This window comes from Oncorhynchus masou, chromosome 6 (genome assembly GCF_036934945.1).
Source record: "Oncorhynchus masou masou isolate Uvic2021 chromosome 6, UVic_Omas_1.1, whole genome shotgun sequence".
Lineage (NCBI taxonomy): Eukaryota > Metazoa > Chordata > Actinopteri > Salmoniformes > Salmonidae > Oncorhynchus > Oncorhynchus masou.
In genome coordinates, this window is record NC_088217.1 from 20,624,998 (window position 1) to 20,638,898 (window position 13,901).

The 13,901-nt window shown below is 41.2% G+C and overlaps 1 protein-coding gene across 1 annotated transcript; it reads left to right on the forward strand.

Moving 5' to 3' along the window:
- Positions 1-1,187: 1,187 nt before the first annotated feature.
- Positions 1,188-12,386, forward strand: LOC135541520 (ninjurin-1-like). The gene is made up of 4 exons (XM_064967833.1): positions 1,188-1,373; positions 5,407-5,650; positions 8,908-9,091; positions 10,508-12,386. Exons 1-3 carry the CDS (start codon positions 1,317-1,319, stop codon positions 9,048-9,050), a joined length of 444 nt encoding a protein of 147 aa, XP_064823905.1. The 5' UTR covers positions 1,188-1,316; the 3' UTR covers positions 9,051-9,091; positions 10,508-12,386.
- Positions 12,387-13,901: the final 1,515 nt, after the last annotated feature.

The following is a 13,901-nucleotide window of genomic DNA, read 5'->3' on the forward strand; positions in this document are numbered from 1 at the left end:
CCTTTAAGGTAGAGTGGCCAGACGGAAGCCACATGACAGCCCATTTGGAGTTTGCCAAAAGGCACCTAAATGATTCTCAGAACATGAGAAACAAGATTCTCTTGTCTGATGAAACCTGAATGCCAGCGTCACGTCTGTCGGAAACCTGGCACCATCGCTACGGTATAGCATGGTGGTTGCAGCATCATGGTGTTGGGATGTTTTTCAGCGGCAGGGACTGGGAGACTAGTCAGGATCAAGGGAATGATGAACGGAGCAAAGTATAGAGATATCCTTGATGAAAACCTGCTTCAGCATGCTTAGGACCTCAGACTGGGTCGAAGGTTCACCTTCCCACAGGACAACGACCCTAATCAAAGACAACACAGAAGGGACTTCAGGACAAGTCTCTGATTTTCCTTGAGTGACCCAGCCAGAGCCCAGACTTGAACCCGATCGAACATCTCTGGAGAGACCTGAAAATACTGTGCAGCAACACTCCCCTTCCAACCTGAGGAAGCTTAAGAGGATCTGCAGAGAATAATTTGAGAAACTCCCCAAATTGAGTTGTGCCAAGCTTGTAGCCAAAGGTGCGTCAACAAAGTACTGAGTAAAGGGTCTGAATAGTTATGTATATGTATAGAATTTTTATTTTTAATAAATTTGCTAAAATGTCTTGCTTTGTCATTATTGGGTATTGTGTGTAGACCCTTTTTAGAATAAGGCTGTAACATAACAAAATATGTCAAAAGTGAAGCGGTCTGAATACTTTCCAAATGCACCATTATACTGCTGCTAGTAGTGTGCCTCTGAAAATATATACTGAAGATGTATGCAAGATGGCACCTTCAGCATTGGAAAGTGGAATATTATTCTGACGCATTCAGCAACAGTTACGTTATTCAAATGATGTTGAAATGGTGTTTGGGAATATTTTTCACCAAAGGCTATACATACCAGGCTTAGCCCAAAGTTAGAATCAGAGACCCTTTAAATGATCAGATCAACGGTATTTACAATATTCATGAAAACCCTATATAGTATTTTAGATTTTGTGAAACTCTGTGGAATCCCTTGTGTTTCGCCGAAATGAAAGGGGCATTCCTTAATTATCAAAACATGCAAATTCAGAGGCTTCTTTCAGTTTCTCTAGACCCCAGTGTAAAAACGCCCCCTAGTGAAGCCCTGTAGTCAGTCCTCCACTTCTTCCCGTTTAGGCGTTTTTCACACAGGGACCGACCCGGCGGCCACTGGCAGAGACACAACGACACGGACTCCCACAACACATTTAGGATTTTAACCCGCTTTAGTGTAAATTAAATATTTAAGAGGCAAATATGGCAACTGAAAACATGGAAATGAACGGAGATGCAGACGGGGAGAACGGAGGAGAGGTAAGATAGGCTACGATGCAAGAAGCTGTGAGTCCGCAGTCTGCAACAGAGACCAGCCCCAATCTACGTAAAAATGTTTGGGGTTTTTTCTCAGAAAAACGGCCATAACCTATGCCGCAGTTTACTGCATCTTGGTTACATTGTAACCTAACAGTTATAGTTTACCATTTAGGATACAATGTAACTATTTCTCGCTCCGCGGATATTAATCGGTAGTTCATTAATTAACATCTCACATTCTGTGCTGAAACTTTTCTTTGTGGGGCTTCAACAGGACTATACTAAATTAAGCACCAGTCTCGTCTGAATGATTGCAAACCCAATACAATATACTTACTCGTAGTCTATAATGGGCATTTTAGCATAGTTTTTGAGTATAGTTTTCGCGTAATGATTACGCAGTATGCTCGTGAAAATTAAATTCCGCTGAAATACGACACGTGCCTGTTGTCATGGGGATTATGCTCCGAACAGTGGATATTTTATGAGATTGGAGCGTTGCCAATGGGCCTGTTGGTGGCCATCAGCATCGACCAAAGGCACATAGATGTATTTTGGAACGTAAAGAAAAGGTCTATACGGATAATTAAATGCCACACATTAAATGTTAAATACAGACAAAACCATATCATTTAGAATTGTGTGTATTTTATGGGAGGGTGCTTTATCTCTTTTGACTATATAGCATACACAACCCGTGATCACGTTTTAGGACTTTTTCGAAGACCATTGTCACTAACCTTTGAACTAGTTCAGGTTTTCTATTACAGCTAATTAAGTAATCAGTTATAGTCCAAAACCCACCTGTTGAGCTACCTACACGAGGAGAATCCCTTTATCGACTATCCTTCAAATATTATGTTGATGTGTTTGTAAACCCAAATCATGAAAAGTATCAGAGAACTTTATCTACCAAACGATTGATCCAACAATGTTTGGTAGCTAGAAGATGGCAAGAATGTTGTTGTCAGTTGTTTATAATTAACCAAACTGTGTTGCATTAAAAATACATTACACAATTAGAAAGTAGGGGGAAGTGGTGACTTCCCACATTCATAGCAGGTTATCCAGGGGCCATGCTTGTGAATAGGTGACATATATTAAGGGGAAAGCCACATCCTTTTGTTACTAACCTTGAGTAAACACCTGTTACACCACAACAATAGGTTATAACAATGTCAAAGGCCAAAGGAAAGCAAGTAGAATTCCCCACAAGTCCTCATTGATGTATGTTGAGGTGACAGCTCTGAGTGTTCAGTGCTATGTGGTTGTTAGTATTTGGTGTAATATGGCACAGAAAACAAACATTCCTTTGGGCAAAGACAAACGGCCTTTACCTACCAAGCAGTTTAAGTTTAGGCCTACTCAATGTCTGCGTCCGAAATGGCCCCCTGGCCTATTCTCTATATACTGTAATGCACTAGCTACCAGAGACCTGGTCAAAAGTAGTGCACTATATAGGAAATAGGGTGCCATTTCAGACCCATTTAGTGTTTACATAATTATGCAGGACACTTTCAAATCACTCAGTATTGATTTGTCTTGTTGGACGTCTGCCGAAAACGGAATAGTTTACGTAGCCTCAGAGACCATGTATGCTTAGCGGTCCAATTATCTGTTTGGTTGGCAGACCAGAGTTGTCTGCAACTCTGTCATTCTCCTCAGTGGTTTATTCAAGGTTGTCTGTTGTGCGTGTTGTAGAAAACACTGCAGTTCTTAAAAAAAAAAACCTCTTTGAAGAACATATTTTGAAAGTCCAACATCCCAAGTGAATCACAATGCATTGAGCAACATAAAGGAGGTGTCCAGTCTTCACCTGCTCTGCTCTGTGAGCAAAGTGGCATAATGGCCTGGGATTCCGGAAATGATTGACATTTACAGTACCAGTCAAAAGTTTGGACACACCTACTCATTCAAGACTTTTTCTTTATTTTTACTATTTTCTACATTGTAGAATAATAGTGAAGACATCAAAACTATCAACCCCTAACGCCTGTTCAACCTCTCTTGCATATCGTCTGAGATTCCCAAAGATTGGAAAGCGTATTTATTTACGTATTTATTTATTTATCTTGCTCCTTTGCACCCCAGGATCTGTACTTGCACATTCATCTTCTGCACATCTACCATTCCAGTGTTTAATTGCTACATTGTAATTACTTTGCCACCATGGCTTATTTATTGCCTTACCTCCCTTATCTTACCTCATCTGCACTCACTTTATATATACTTTTTTTTCTACTGTATTATTGACTGTATGTTTTGTTTATTCCATGTGTAACTCTGTGTTGTGCTATGTGTCGAATTGCTATGCTTTATCTTAGCCAGGTCGCAGTTGCAAATGAGAACTTGTTCTCAACTAGCCTACCTGGCTAAATAAAGGTGGGGGAAAAAATGATGACTATGTTACTTAGAAAAGTCCTGATCAAACTCAATGGAAAACAACTGTGCAATCATCGAGCTCTGTTAGATTTTCTTGTTTTTACGCATCAGTGTTGATCTTAAACCTGCGGCTTATACTAATTGTTGAGTTTTGTTCATATAGAAGCAACATGAAGACCCCACATATGAATCTCACATTAAAACAACAACAGTTGTTCAGTTGATGTACTACCAGTGTATGAACAAGGAAGGCAGAGGATGGGAAGGAAAAAGGAGAGCTGAGAAGGGCTCCCGTCTCTTACATGAGCAACAACATTGACTGGTCAGTGGTGTCTGTTCAGACCCACAATGATTTGTTTGTTACTCAACAATCATGCTTAAGAAAAGTGTCTGGCATCACCAGAATACGTAATACAGTACACGTTCTGTATCTCAGCCTGTTATAACACTCTGGACATAAGCAGCAGAGGTAAGTCCCTCCTTGGCCCAAGAGAGGGAGAGGCCATGAGAAGGTTCCCTCATTAAGTATTTCTAGAACATTGTTACATTTTGAATACAACGGTATAGGAATCTAGCCCATTTGAAGGACAGAGAGATGGGCAACAAGATTGAGTGAGAAAAATGTCACTGAAAAATGTCACCCAAAAACTGGGCCAGAGAAAGGGAGTGAAAGTCAGAGAATGGAATGAATGAAAGACAAAGAAAGATCCGTGCAGGAATTTGAGGGTTATAAGTCAGTGAAGGAAAGCAAGCTGTTTCTCAGAGAGAAGTAACTGTCCAACCATTGCTAGCCTCGGTCACAAGGACAACTTTTTCCTCTGTGGGCTGTGAGTGTTTTTAGAGGTGGTGAGAGGCATGTGGGCTTCTCTGTTTTACATTGCCAACCTGGGCACAAGGCTCTCCTTGTTTTTTGGATGGTCAGGCTGGACGGTTCCACCCAAAATAAACACTCTGTCCTCAACCCACAAAGACACCTGGGTAATGTTTGGTTTAGGAATCCCACTTTTTCAATGATGTAACAATTTAACTTCATATTTTCCAACCCGCTCTACTGCAGGGTGGTAAAAGTAGAGAAGAGACCTTCCTCCACAGGGTGAACTGCTTTCTCCTGGTTTACAGTTTCAGTATCTACACCCTGGTTGGCAAGAAACTGAAGAGAAGACATAGCACATGATCTCTTGACTTCTCTTCCTTTCTATCAGTTCTCTGTGCACGGTGCGCAGTCACCATGGACCGAGGACATGGTCACACTTCCTGTTAAAATAGTCCCACAACACTTTAATTTCCCACAAATCCACAGCAGAGTCACTGTAGGAATCCCCAAAATGTCCACATACTTCCATTAAAACTTTATCCTAAATAAGCTGAAGGTCAGTATGACATAGTAAAAAGTTCATTGAGGACATTAACTCATCATAGTGTTCATATAATGTAGCATAGCACCAGCCTCTTATATAATAATATAACTAACAGTGTGCTCTCCTACAGGTTCACTTACAATTGTAACCAGACAGTGATGTATCTGAGTTAAGTCCATAGACATATGGATAGATAGACATATGGCGAGATATGTTATGTTTATACTGAACATAATTGATGTCTTTGTCTAGTCTATGTTGTACTAATGTTAGTCTCTCTGTATTCATGTTAGCTTCCACACCTTAGGGGCAGGAATGACAGGGCGACAAGGGGTGCTCTGAACATGAACCACTACGCCAATAAGAAGAGTGCAGCAGAGAGCATGCTGGACGTGGCATTACTCATGGCCAACGCCTCCCAGCTGAAGGCTGTCCTGGAGCAGGGCCCAGGTTTCACCTTCTACAAACCTCTCATCACCCTCATCTCGATCTCCCTCATCCTGCAGGTCACAGTGGGCATCCTGCTCATCTTCATCGGTGGGTCTCAATTCTATTCTATTCAACTTTATTAATCCCCCCCAGGGGTAAATGAAGAAAGTACTCGACACTCTGTCTGGCTCTGGTGCTAACCAGCAACTGTTTGCTTCCCAATAATATTGCCTTACTACTGAAGAGTGAAGTCATTCAATACTTCCCACAAATTTAAAAGCATTAGATTGGTGGAGGCATGAGCTAAGAGTTTCCATTATATTTCTTATCCCAGTCATTCCATTTTTTCTTTCAAATCAGTGAAGGGCAGTGCACACTTTGGGCGGGAGGAGAGATATTTGGGATGTAGCCATAGATTGATGAGGCGTGGGGCCAGGAGCGTAGAAATATAATGAATAGAACGGGTTTGGAACCTCTTATCCTGACAATTGTACTGGTAAACTCCTGGGTACACTGGTTGCCTGGTATTGTGATGCAATAATTTCCATGGTAATATAGCATGTTCATTCAAATTATGATGTGGCTCATGCAATGGAATGTATTTTTGTAATGTCAGTTGAGTTGATTCAACAAATCACAGCACTGATTGATGGGTACACTTCCTGCTTTGCTCTTATTGGTACACTCAAAATGGCTGCAGAATGGCTGCAGGTCCACCCATTATGCCATCATTGACTTGAATGGGGATACCCATTCTATTTCTGTGGCCAAGAGTTTATCCTGACCATGTGACCCGATGACATGGTCAGGGAAAACTCCTGACATTAATGATGAGACATGAAAACTTGGATTATGGTACTATTGTTCCTCCTCAGCTCCAGGAACAGATCAACTCCCTGACCCTACTTTATGATTGAATCCCAACAAATATTATGGGCTCTATTTTAACAAACCTAACGCAATGGTAGATCTATACGCTGGCGGTAGCGCTGTATGTCCAGGGGTGTGTCAGAAATACTTTAGCTATTATTCCAGACGGAATTATGAGCTCAATAGCTGGTGGTGGCACGAAAGAGCTGAGTTTTGATGAATAAAGAAGTTATAGGTGTGACGAGGGCTTGGCCACTCACTGGCCAATCAACGTGTTCCTTGGCTTAATACAGTGTGCGTTTGTCCCAAGGTTTGTAGGTTATTGGCGGTCTTTGTGTTGTCATCAACTCCAGTTCGGCTGTGGGCAGGGAATATTCACTTCCTGGTCCAATGTGGATTGATACAACAGTTTATTAATAGCATAGGCTACAATATCGAGTAATACAACAGTAAAAAAAAAAACGGTGTTAAGAGAGGTGCGGGGGGCTACCTTAATCGACGTCATCTGCGCCAGGATAGGAGTTGTTGCTGGGGGCTAACTGCCTTGCTCAAGGAGCGAACAGCAGATTTTTCCACATTGCCAGCTCAGGAATTCAACCAGCAACCTTTCGGTTACTGGCCCAATGCTCTTAACTGCTAAGCTACATGCCTGGATACTTGAACAAGCAAAATGAAGTATGCAAGCAGGCATATGTGCAATGTTTTAGGATGTGCAGTAAATTTTAAATTCAAGGCTCTCTGACTAACAGACCATTTCAACACCTTTTATGGATAGGCTACTGTGAAAGGCCAGGATAAAAAAGGCACAACACTTTGCTGTTGAACCAGTCTTAGTAACTTAGGCCTAGGGTAAGGGTAGCCTATGGAGAGCTCGGTATGAAACAGAAAACAAACAAAAAACTGTTTTTTTTTTAAACAACAACAATATTTCTAAATAGGATGGGGTCAGAAGCATGACATCATAAAATGCTTCTCTAGTTTCATGGCACTGTGTGCACATGTCGGCCTAAATGTCTTTATGTATAACATTTGCACTACTATACAAGATACTAGGCTCCTGTTAATTGTATTGTTGCCTATGTGCGAGGCATTTAATTGGACGAGAGGCGGTCTTTGAAAGTAGGGATGGACAGCCTACTTGAAAAAGCAAAATGAAGTATGCAGGTATGTGAATTGTGAATGAAAAAGCATGAGGGCAAAATAACAAAATATTTCAAAGCACTCTCGGTATACCATTTAAAACCCTGTTATTCATACCCTACTTGGCTAATGACCAGGATAAAAAGACCCATCTATGCGATGCTGCTAAATGAACCTTGATTAAGGGGAGGGTAGGCTATGCTTGGTTTTTAATCAAATTAAATTAAATAGGGGAAACCAATCTTTTTTTAATGTTTCTAAGTGCAAAAGTGACAATGAGATTCACCTGCACAAAAGGCACTCTCTGTTCTATGGGCATTGTGTGTCATGGCTGAGCTTCCGCTCCCAAAATCCATGCTATCATCAACTGTGTTACCATTAAGACCTGCGTTTTGTGGGTCTTTAACTTCCCACTAGCGCTGCATGAAATTGTCACTTTTGCACTTGTTTTTAAAGACACAACTCAAATATTGCCAGCCCTCGCACTTCAGCGCAAATGGGCTGATGTTAGACAGGTAAGTTGCCGAACCTAGAAAATGCCAATGTGCCAGATTTTACATGACGAAATTGCAAACTAACATGCTTTTTGACCTAGTGCCTCAACGCCAGACAAAAATAGAGCCATATGTGTGTCTGTCGGCCTGAGATTGGCTCTCTCAGCAAACACAATATTATCTGTGTACTGAGTGAAGCCTGGTCCATCACACCCCTGGCCATAATATCCTTATGTTCCCCTGCCAGGGGCTCCCATTGTGTGTGTGGGAAAGTTCAGGAATGAGACCATTGGTGTGTTGTGTTTCTCCTCTGAGCTGGTTCAAATTAGGAATACTCAGCTTAATGTCCTGAGGGGGAATTGCTAATGTTACAGGAGTTGTGTGTCTGCACTGAGAGCATTTAAAAAATGCTCAACTAAACTGGGCCCTAACTAACTCTCACCTCAATCTCCACAACATATTAGCCATCTCCAGTGAGGAATATAATGAATGTCCTAGATAATAATTCACCTGAGGTTAGGAAATGTCAGAGGCTGTATCTTCATATCAGATGGTTCAATAATGATTAGCAAGACAATGCTGAATAAATGATGGTTAAAAAGCCAGGCGGGCCACCATGTGGTAGAGCTGAGTTCACTTGTCCAAACTTGTCTACTTGTCCAATTTTGTCTATGCCCTCAGTGATTACTTCAAAGGGAGAGGGGAAGAATGCACTTTTAAGGAATTCAAACAGTGCCCCCAGTCTTAGAAGCAACACTTGAAAACACTGGCATAGCTCCCTCTGTTGGTTGGATTGAGGACATGCTTGGAGACAGTAAATTAATCCTCAACATATTTTGGTGTCTCTCTCTTGTTCTGTAGTAAAGTGGAACGTGAATGATGAGAGCATGCACTTCAAGCTGAACATTATGGAGAATGTCACCACAGCACTCGTCTTCATCATTGTTGTAGTCAATGTCTTCATCACAGCATTTGGCGTCCAGAAGCCCAACACCAACTCCTAACTGCCCTCTCTCCTTACCCATGGTCATCAGCTAGTACACAGGTAAAGGCATTATACTTGTGTTATATGTACAATACGCACATACTTTGGTAGTGTTTGGTAATCATACATGTATGAGAGTTGCATGTCAAATTCAGGTTACATGAGCTTTATAAATATAGTACATGACCAAAAGTATGTGGACAGCGGCTAGTCGAACATCTCATTCCAAAATCATGGGCATTAATATGGAGTTGGTCCCCCTTTACTGCTATAACAGCTTCCACTCTTCTGGGAACGCTTTCCACTAGATGAGGGAACTTTGCAGTGGGACTTGCTTCCATTTAGCCGCAAGAGCATTAGTGAGGTTGGGCAGTTTGGCCTGGCATGCAGTTGGCATTCCAAAACATCCCAAATGTGTTCGATGGAGTTGAGGTCAGGGCTCTGTGCAGGGCAGTTAGGTTCTTCCACACAGATCTCAACAAACCATTTCTGTATGGACGTCACTTTGTGCCGTGGGGCATTGTCATGCTGAAACAGGAAAGAGGCTTCATCAAACTGTTGCCACAAAGTTGGAAGCACAGAATCGTCTAGATTGCCATTTTATGCTCTAGCATTAAGATTTCCCTTCACTAGAACTAAGGAGCCTGAACCATGAAAAACAGCCACAGACCATTATTCCTCCTCCACCCAACTTTACAGTTGGCACTATCCATTGGAGCAGGAAGCATTCTCCTGGCATCCACTAAACCCAGACTCGTCCGTTGGGACTACCAGATGGTGAAGCGTGATTCATCACTCCAAACAACGCATTTACACTGCTCCAGAGTCTAATGGCGACGAGCTTAACACCACTCCAGCCGACGCTTGGCATTACGCATGTTGATCTTAGGCTTGTGTGCGGCTGCTCGGTCATAGAAACCCATTTCATGAAGTTCCCGACAAACAGTTATTGTGTTGACGTTGCTACCAGAGGCAATTTGGAACTCAGTAGTGAGTGTTGCAACCGAGGACAGACTATTTTTACACTCAACGCGTAAGTGGCCTACCACTTCGCAACTGAGCCGTTGTTGCTCCTAAACGTTTCCACTTCACAATAACAGCACTTACAGTTGACCGGGGCAGCTATAGCAGGGTAGAAATTTTACAAACTGACTTGTTGGAAAGGTGGCATCTTATGAAGGTGCTACATTGAAAATCACTGAGCTCTTCAGTAAGGCCATTCTACTGCCAGTGTTTGTCTATGGAGATTGCATGACTGTGTGCTCGACATTTTACAACTGTCAACAATGTGTGGCTGAAATAGCCGAATCCACTCATTTGAAGCAGTGTCCACATACTTTTGTGTATATGTAGGTAGGCCTACTGTTACAGTTACAGTACTGTCACACATAGGTGAATCTTATATTAAATGTTTGATATTGGAATTACCTACCATAGCTGCAAAGCTGTACTAACCCAATTACTGCTACTTTACAGGCCAGAGAATTTCAGGGATCCAGTCTTCCATAGGCCTCAAGCCACCAGGTTCTCTGTTACGTCAAAGACAATGGATAGATCAACTCTACAGGACTCACACTGGCCTTTCATATCCACAGCCAGTCAACATTTCAGATTTCAGATTACAAACTCAGAGTTGACCATCTTTGTCTTTGGCTTTCCATATGAATTTCTCAGGATCTCAATCACATTCTCAGTTGCATTATCAAGATCAGAATTTGTCAACTTTGTCTTCCCCTGGTCATTTACCCTATTTCATGATGTTACGTCACACACTTCATCAGTTGCTATTTACATGCTGTGAGAACATTACATTGTTCAAATTAACAATGGCGTTCATTTATTGCCTTTTCAAATATCAAATCACATTTATTTATATAGCCCTTCGTACATCAGCTGATATCTCAAAGTGCTGCACAGAAACCCAGCCTAAAACCCCAAACAGCCAGCAATGCAGGTGTTGAAGCACGTTGGCTAGGAAAAACTCCATAGAAAGGTCAAAACCTAGGAAGAAACCTAGAGAGGAACCAGGCTATGAGGGGTGGCCAGTCCTCTTCTGGCTGTGCTGGGTGGAGATTATAACAGAACATGGCCAAGATGTTCAAATGTTCATAAATGACCAACATGGTAAAATAATAGGTCTGGGACAGGTAGCATGTCCGGTGAACAGGTCAGGATTCCATAGCTGCAGGCAGAACAGTTGAAGCTGGAGCAGCAGCACGGCCAGGTGGACTGGAGACAGCAAGGAGTCATCATTCCAGGTAGTCCTGAGGCATGGTCCTAGTGCTCAGGTCCTCCGAGAGAAAGAAAAAATTAGAGAGAGCATACTTAAATTCACACAGGACACCGGATAAGACAGGAGAAGTACTCCAGATATAACAAACTGACCCTAGCCCCCCGACACATAAACTACTGCAGCATAAATACTGGAGGCTGAGACAGGAGGGGTCAGGAGACACTGTGGCACCATCTGATGATACCTCCGGACAGGGCCAAACAGGAAGGATATAACCCCACCCACTTTGCCAAAGCACAACCCCCACACCACTAGAGGGATATCTTCAACCACCAACTTACAAGCATCTCTGTTTTGTCTGAGTTTAAAAGTAGAAAGTTTGCAGCCATCCACTTCCTTATGTCTGAAACACAGGCTTCTAGTGAGGGCAATTTTGGGGCTTCACCATGTTTCATTGAAATGTACAGCTGTGTGTCATCCGCATAGCAGTGAAAGTTATATGATCTACAGGGTTATTTTATACATATCCCAGAGCCGCTGTCGTGGTGACTTTGTTCTAGAAATACTTGATGTACACACCCAGCTGCTGCGCACGCGTGCAAGAGTCTTCATTCTACTTTTGCTCTGTACAAAAACAAGTATTTCTATATTTTTACCACCCTAGCTAAAACCCAAAGCACAGCTGTCTTAACTGCTATCGTTAATGCAGTAGAGGTTTGCAGATGTTTTTGGACTTCAGCTTATCTGGGTGTGCTGTAAACGCAGTGGTGAAAAGTACTTAATAAAAAAAATACTTTATAAAGTAATACTTAAATCGTTTTTTGGGGTATCTGTACATTACTATTTATATTTTTGACAACTTTTACTTCACTACAATCCTAAAGAAAATAACGTACTTTTTACTCCATACATTTTCCCTGACATCCAAAAGTACTCATTATATTGTGAATGCTTAGTAGGACAGAAAATGATCAAATTCACACACTTATCAAAAGAACAACCCTAATCATCCCTACTGCCTCTGATCTGGCGGAGTCACTAAACACAAATACTTAATTTGTAAATGATGTCCGAGTGTTGGTGTGCCCCTGGCTATCCGTAAATTAAAAACAGAAAATTGTGCTGTCTGGTTTTCTTAATGTAAAGAATTTTAAATTTGACTTTTAATATATTTTAGCAATTACATTTACTGTTGATACTTAAGTACTGTATATTTAAAACCAAATACTTTTACTCAAGTAGTATTTTTCTGGGTGACTTTCACTTTTACTTCAGTCATTTTCTATCATTTCTTTTAGTCAAGTATGACAATTGGGTCCCTTTTCACCACTGTAAATGCTTTGACCACAGCCCCATGCTAAACATGTGTACATCATTGTACAGCAGAGAGGAGCGGATATAATCAGAGTCCTGTATTAGCCTGGGCCTACACACACACACACTATATATATACACACAAGTGTGTGTGTGTGTGTGTGTGTGTGTGTGTGTGTGTGTGTGTGTGTATATATATATATATATATATATATATAGGCAGTACTGTACAGTTTACAGTCATTAAGGGTTAAACAATTCAAATAACTATCCCAAAATAACCAGGTTTAAGTTACCAGACTTTTGCAACCTAACAGTCAGCAAACCTCAACTTGGTATCAGAGGGGACTGTGCATGCTGCCTTATATATGTAATCTCAGATCGGTCAGATACAGTATGTATAGTTAGAATTTAAATGTACATGTATATACACCACAGGATGCTGCTGAGGGGAGGACAGCTCATAATAATGGCCGGAATGGAGTGAATGAAATCAAACATATTTGACACCATTCCAGTCATTCTGCTCCAGCCATTACCACAAGCCCTTCCTCCCCAATTAAGGTGCCACCAATCTCCTGTCATATACGGTACAAAATATTAAAGGACACCTACCTAATATTTATGGAGTTATTCCCCCCCCCACCCATTGAATGGTACACATACATGTCTCAATTGTCTCAAGACTTTAAAATTATTCTTTAACCTGTCTCCTCCCTTCATCTACACTGATTGAAGTGACATCAATAGGGGATCATAGACTGACCAGGTGAAAGCTATGTCATGGAAAGAGCAGATGTTCATAATCTTTTGTACACTCAGTGTATATATTTGTGTTGGAAGTGTGTATGTCATGCCTCGTTTAGCCTTGACAGCATAATAGTTTTTCTATTTTTGTAAATGAAGGACCAAATCATTTAACCCCACTTAATATACGTTGTTTTATGCACTATATGCAGTAGAATACTTTACAACTCTGAAATGAAGTTTGTGAATAAAATACAACAATTTGTTCAGATATTGTTTTTTTATTGTCCATGCATGGAAAGGCTAATGAAGGTACTTGAGAGACTAAGACAGTTAGAGTCTGTGGGGAGACTCCTAACTTCCACTTTTAGACATAAAAAGAGTAGATATTACTGGTGTATCACAGCTCTGTCTACACATGGATTATATCTGGTAGGTTACATGTGTATTTAACATGATGTTCCCTACTATAAAACAGTATAAGCCTTATAATCTACTTCCCCCATTAACAATATTGACCTTAACAAACTAAACATAATTACATCAAGTTAGTGAACAAAGGCTTCATGCATGTGT

Excerpts from the sequence above, each read along its gene's own strand:
- LOC135541520 (XM_064967833.1), top strand. The coding sequence starts at position 1,317 with ATGGCAACTGAAAACATGGAAATGAACGGAGATGCAGACGGGGAGAAC. Across the intron at positions 1,374-5,406 it reads ACGGGGAGAACGGAGGAGAG|CTTCCACACCTTAGGGGCAG; the intron begins GTAAGATAGGCT and ends TATTCATGTTAG. Across the intron at positions 5,651-8,907 it reads CATCCTGCTCATCTTCATCG|TAAAGTGGAACGTGAATGAT; the intron begins GTGGGTCTCAAT and ends CTTGTTCTGTAG.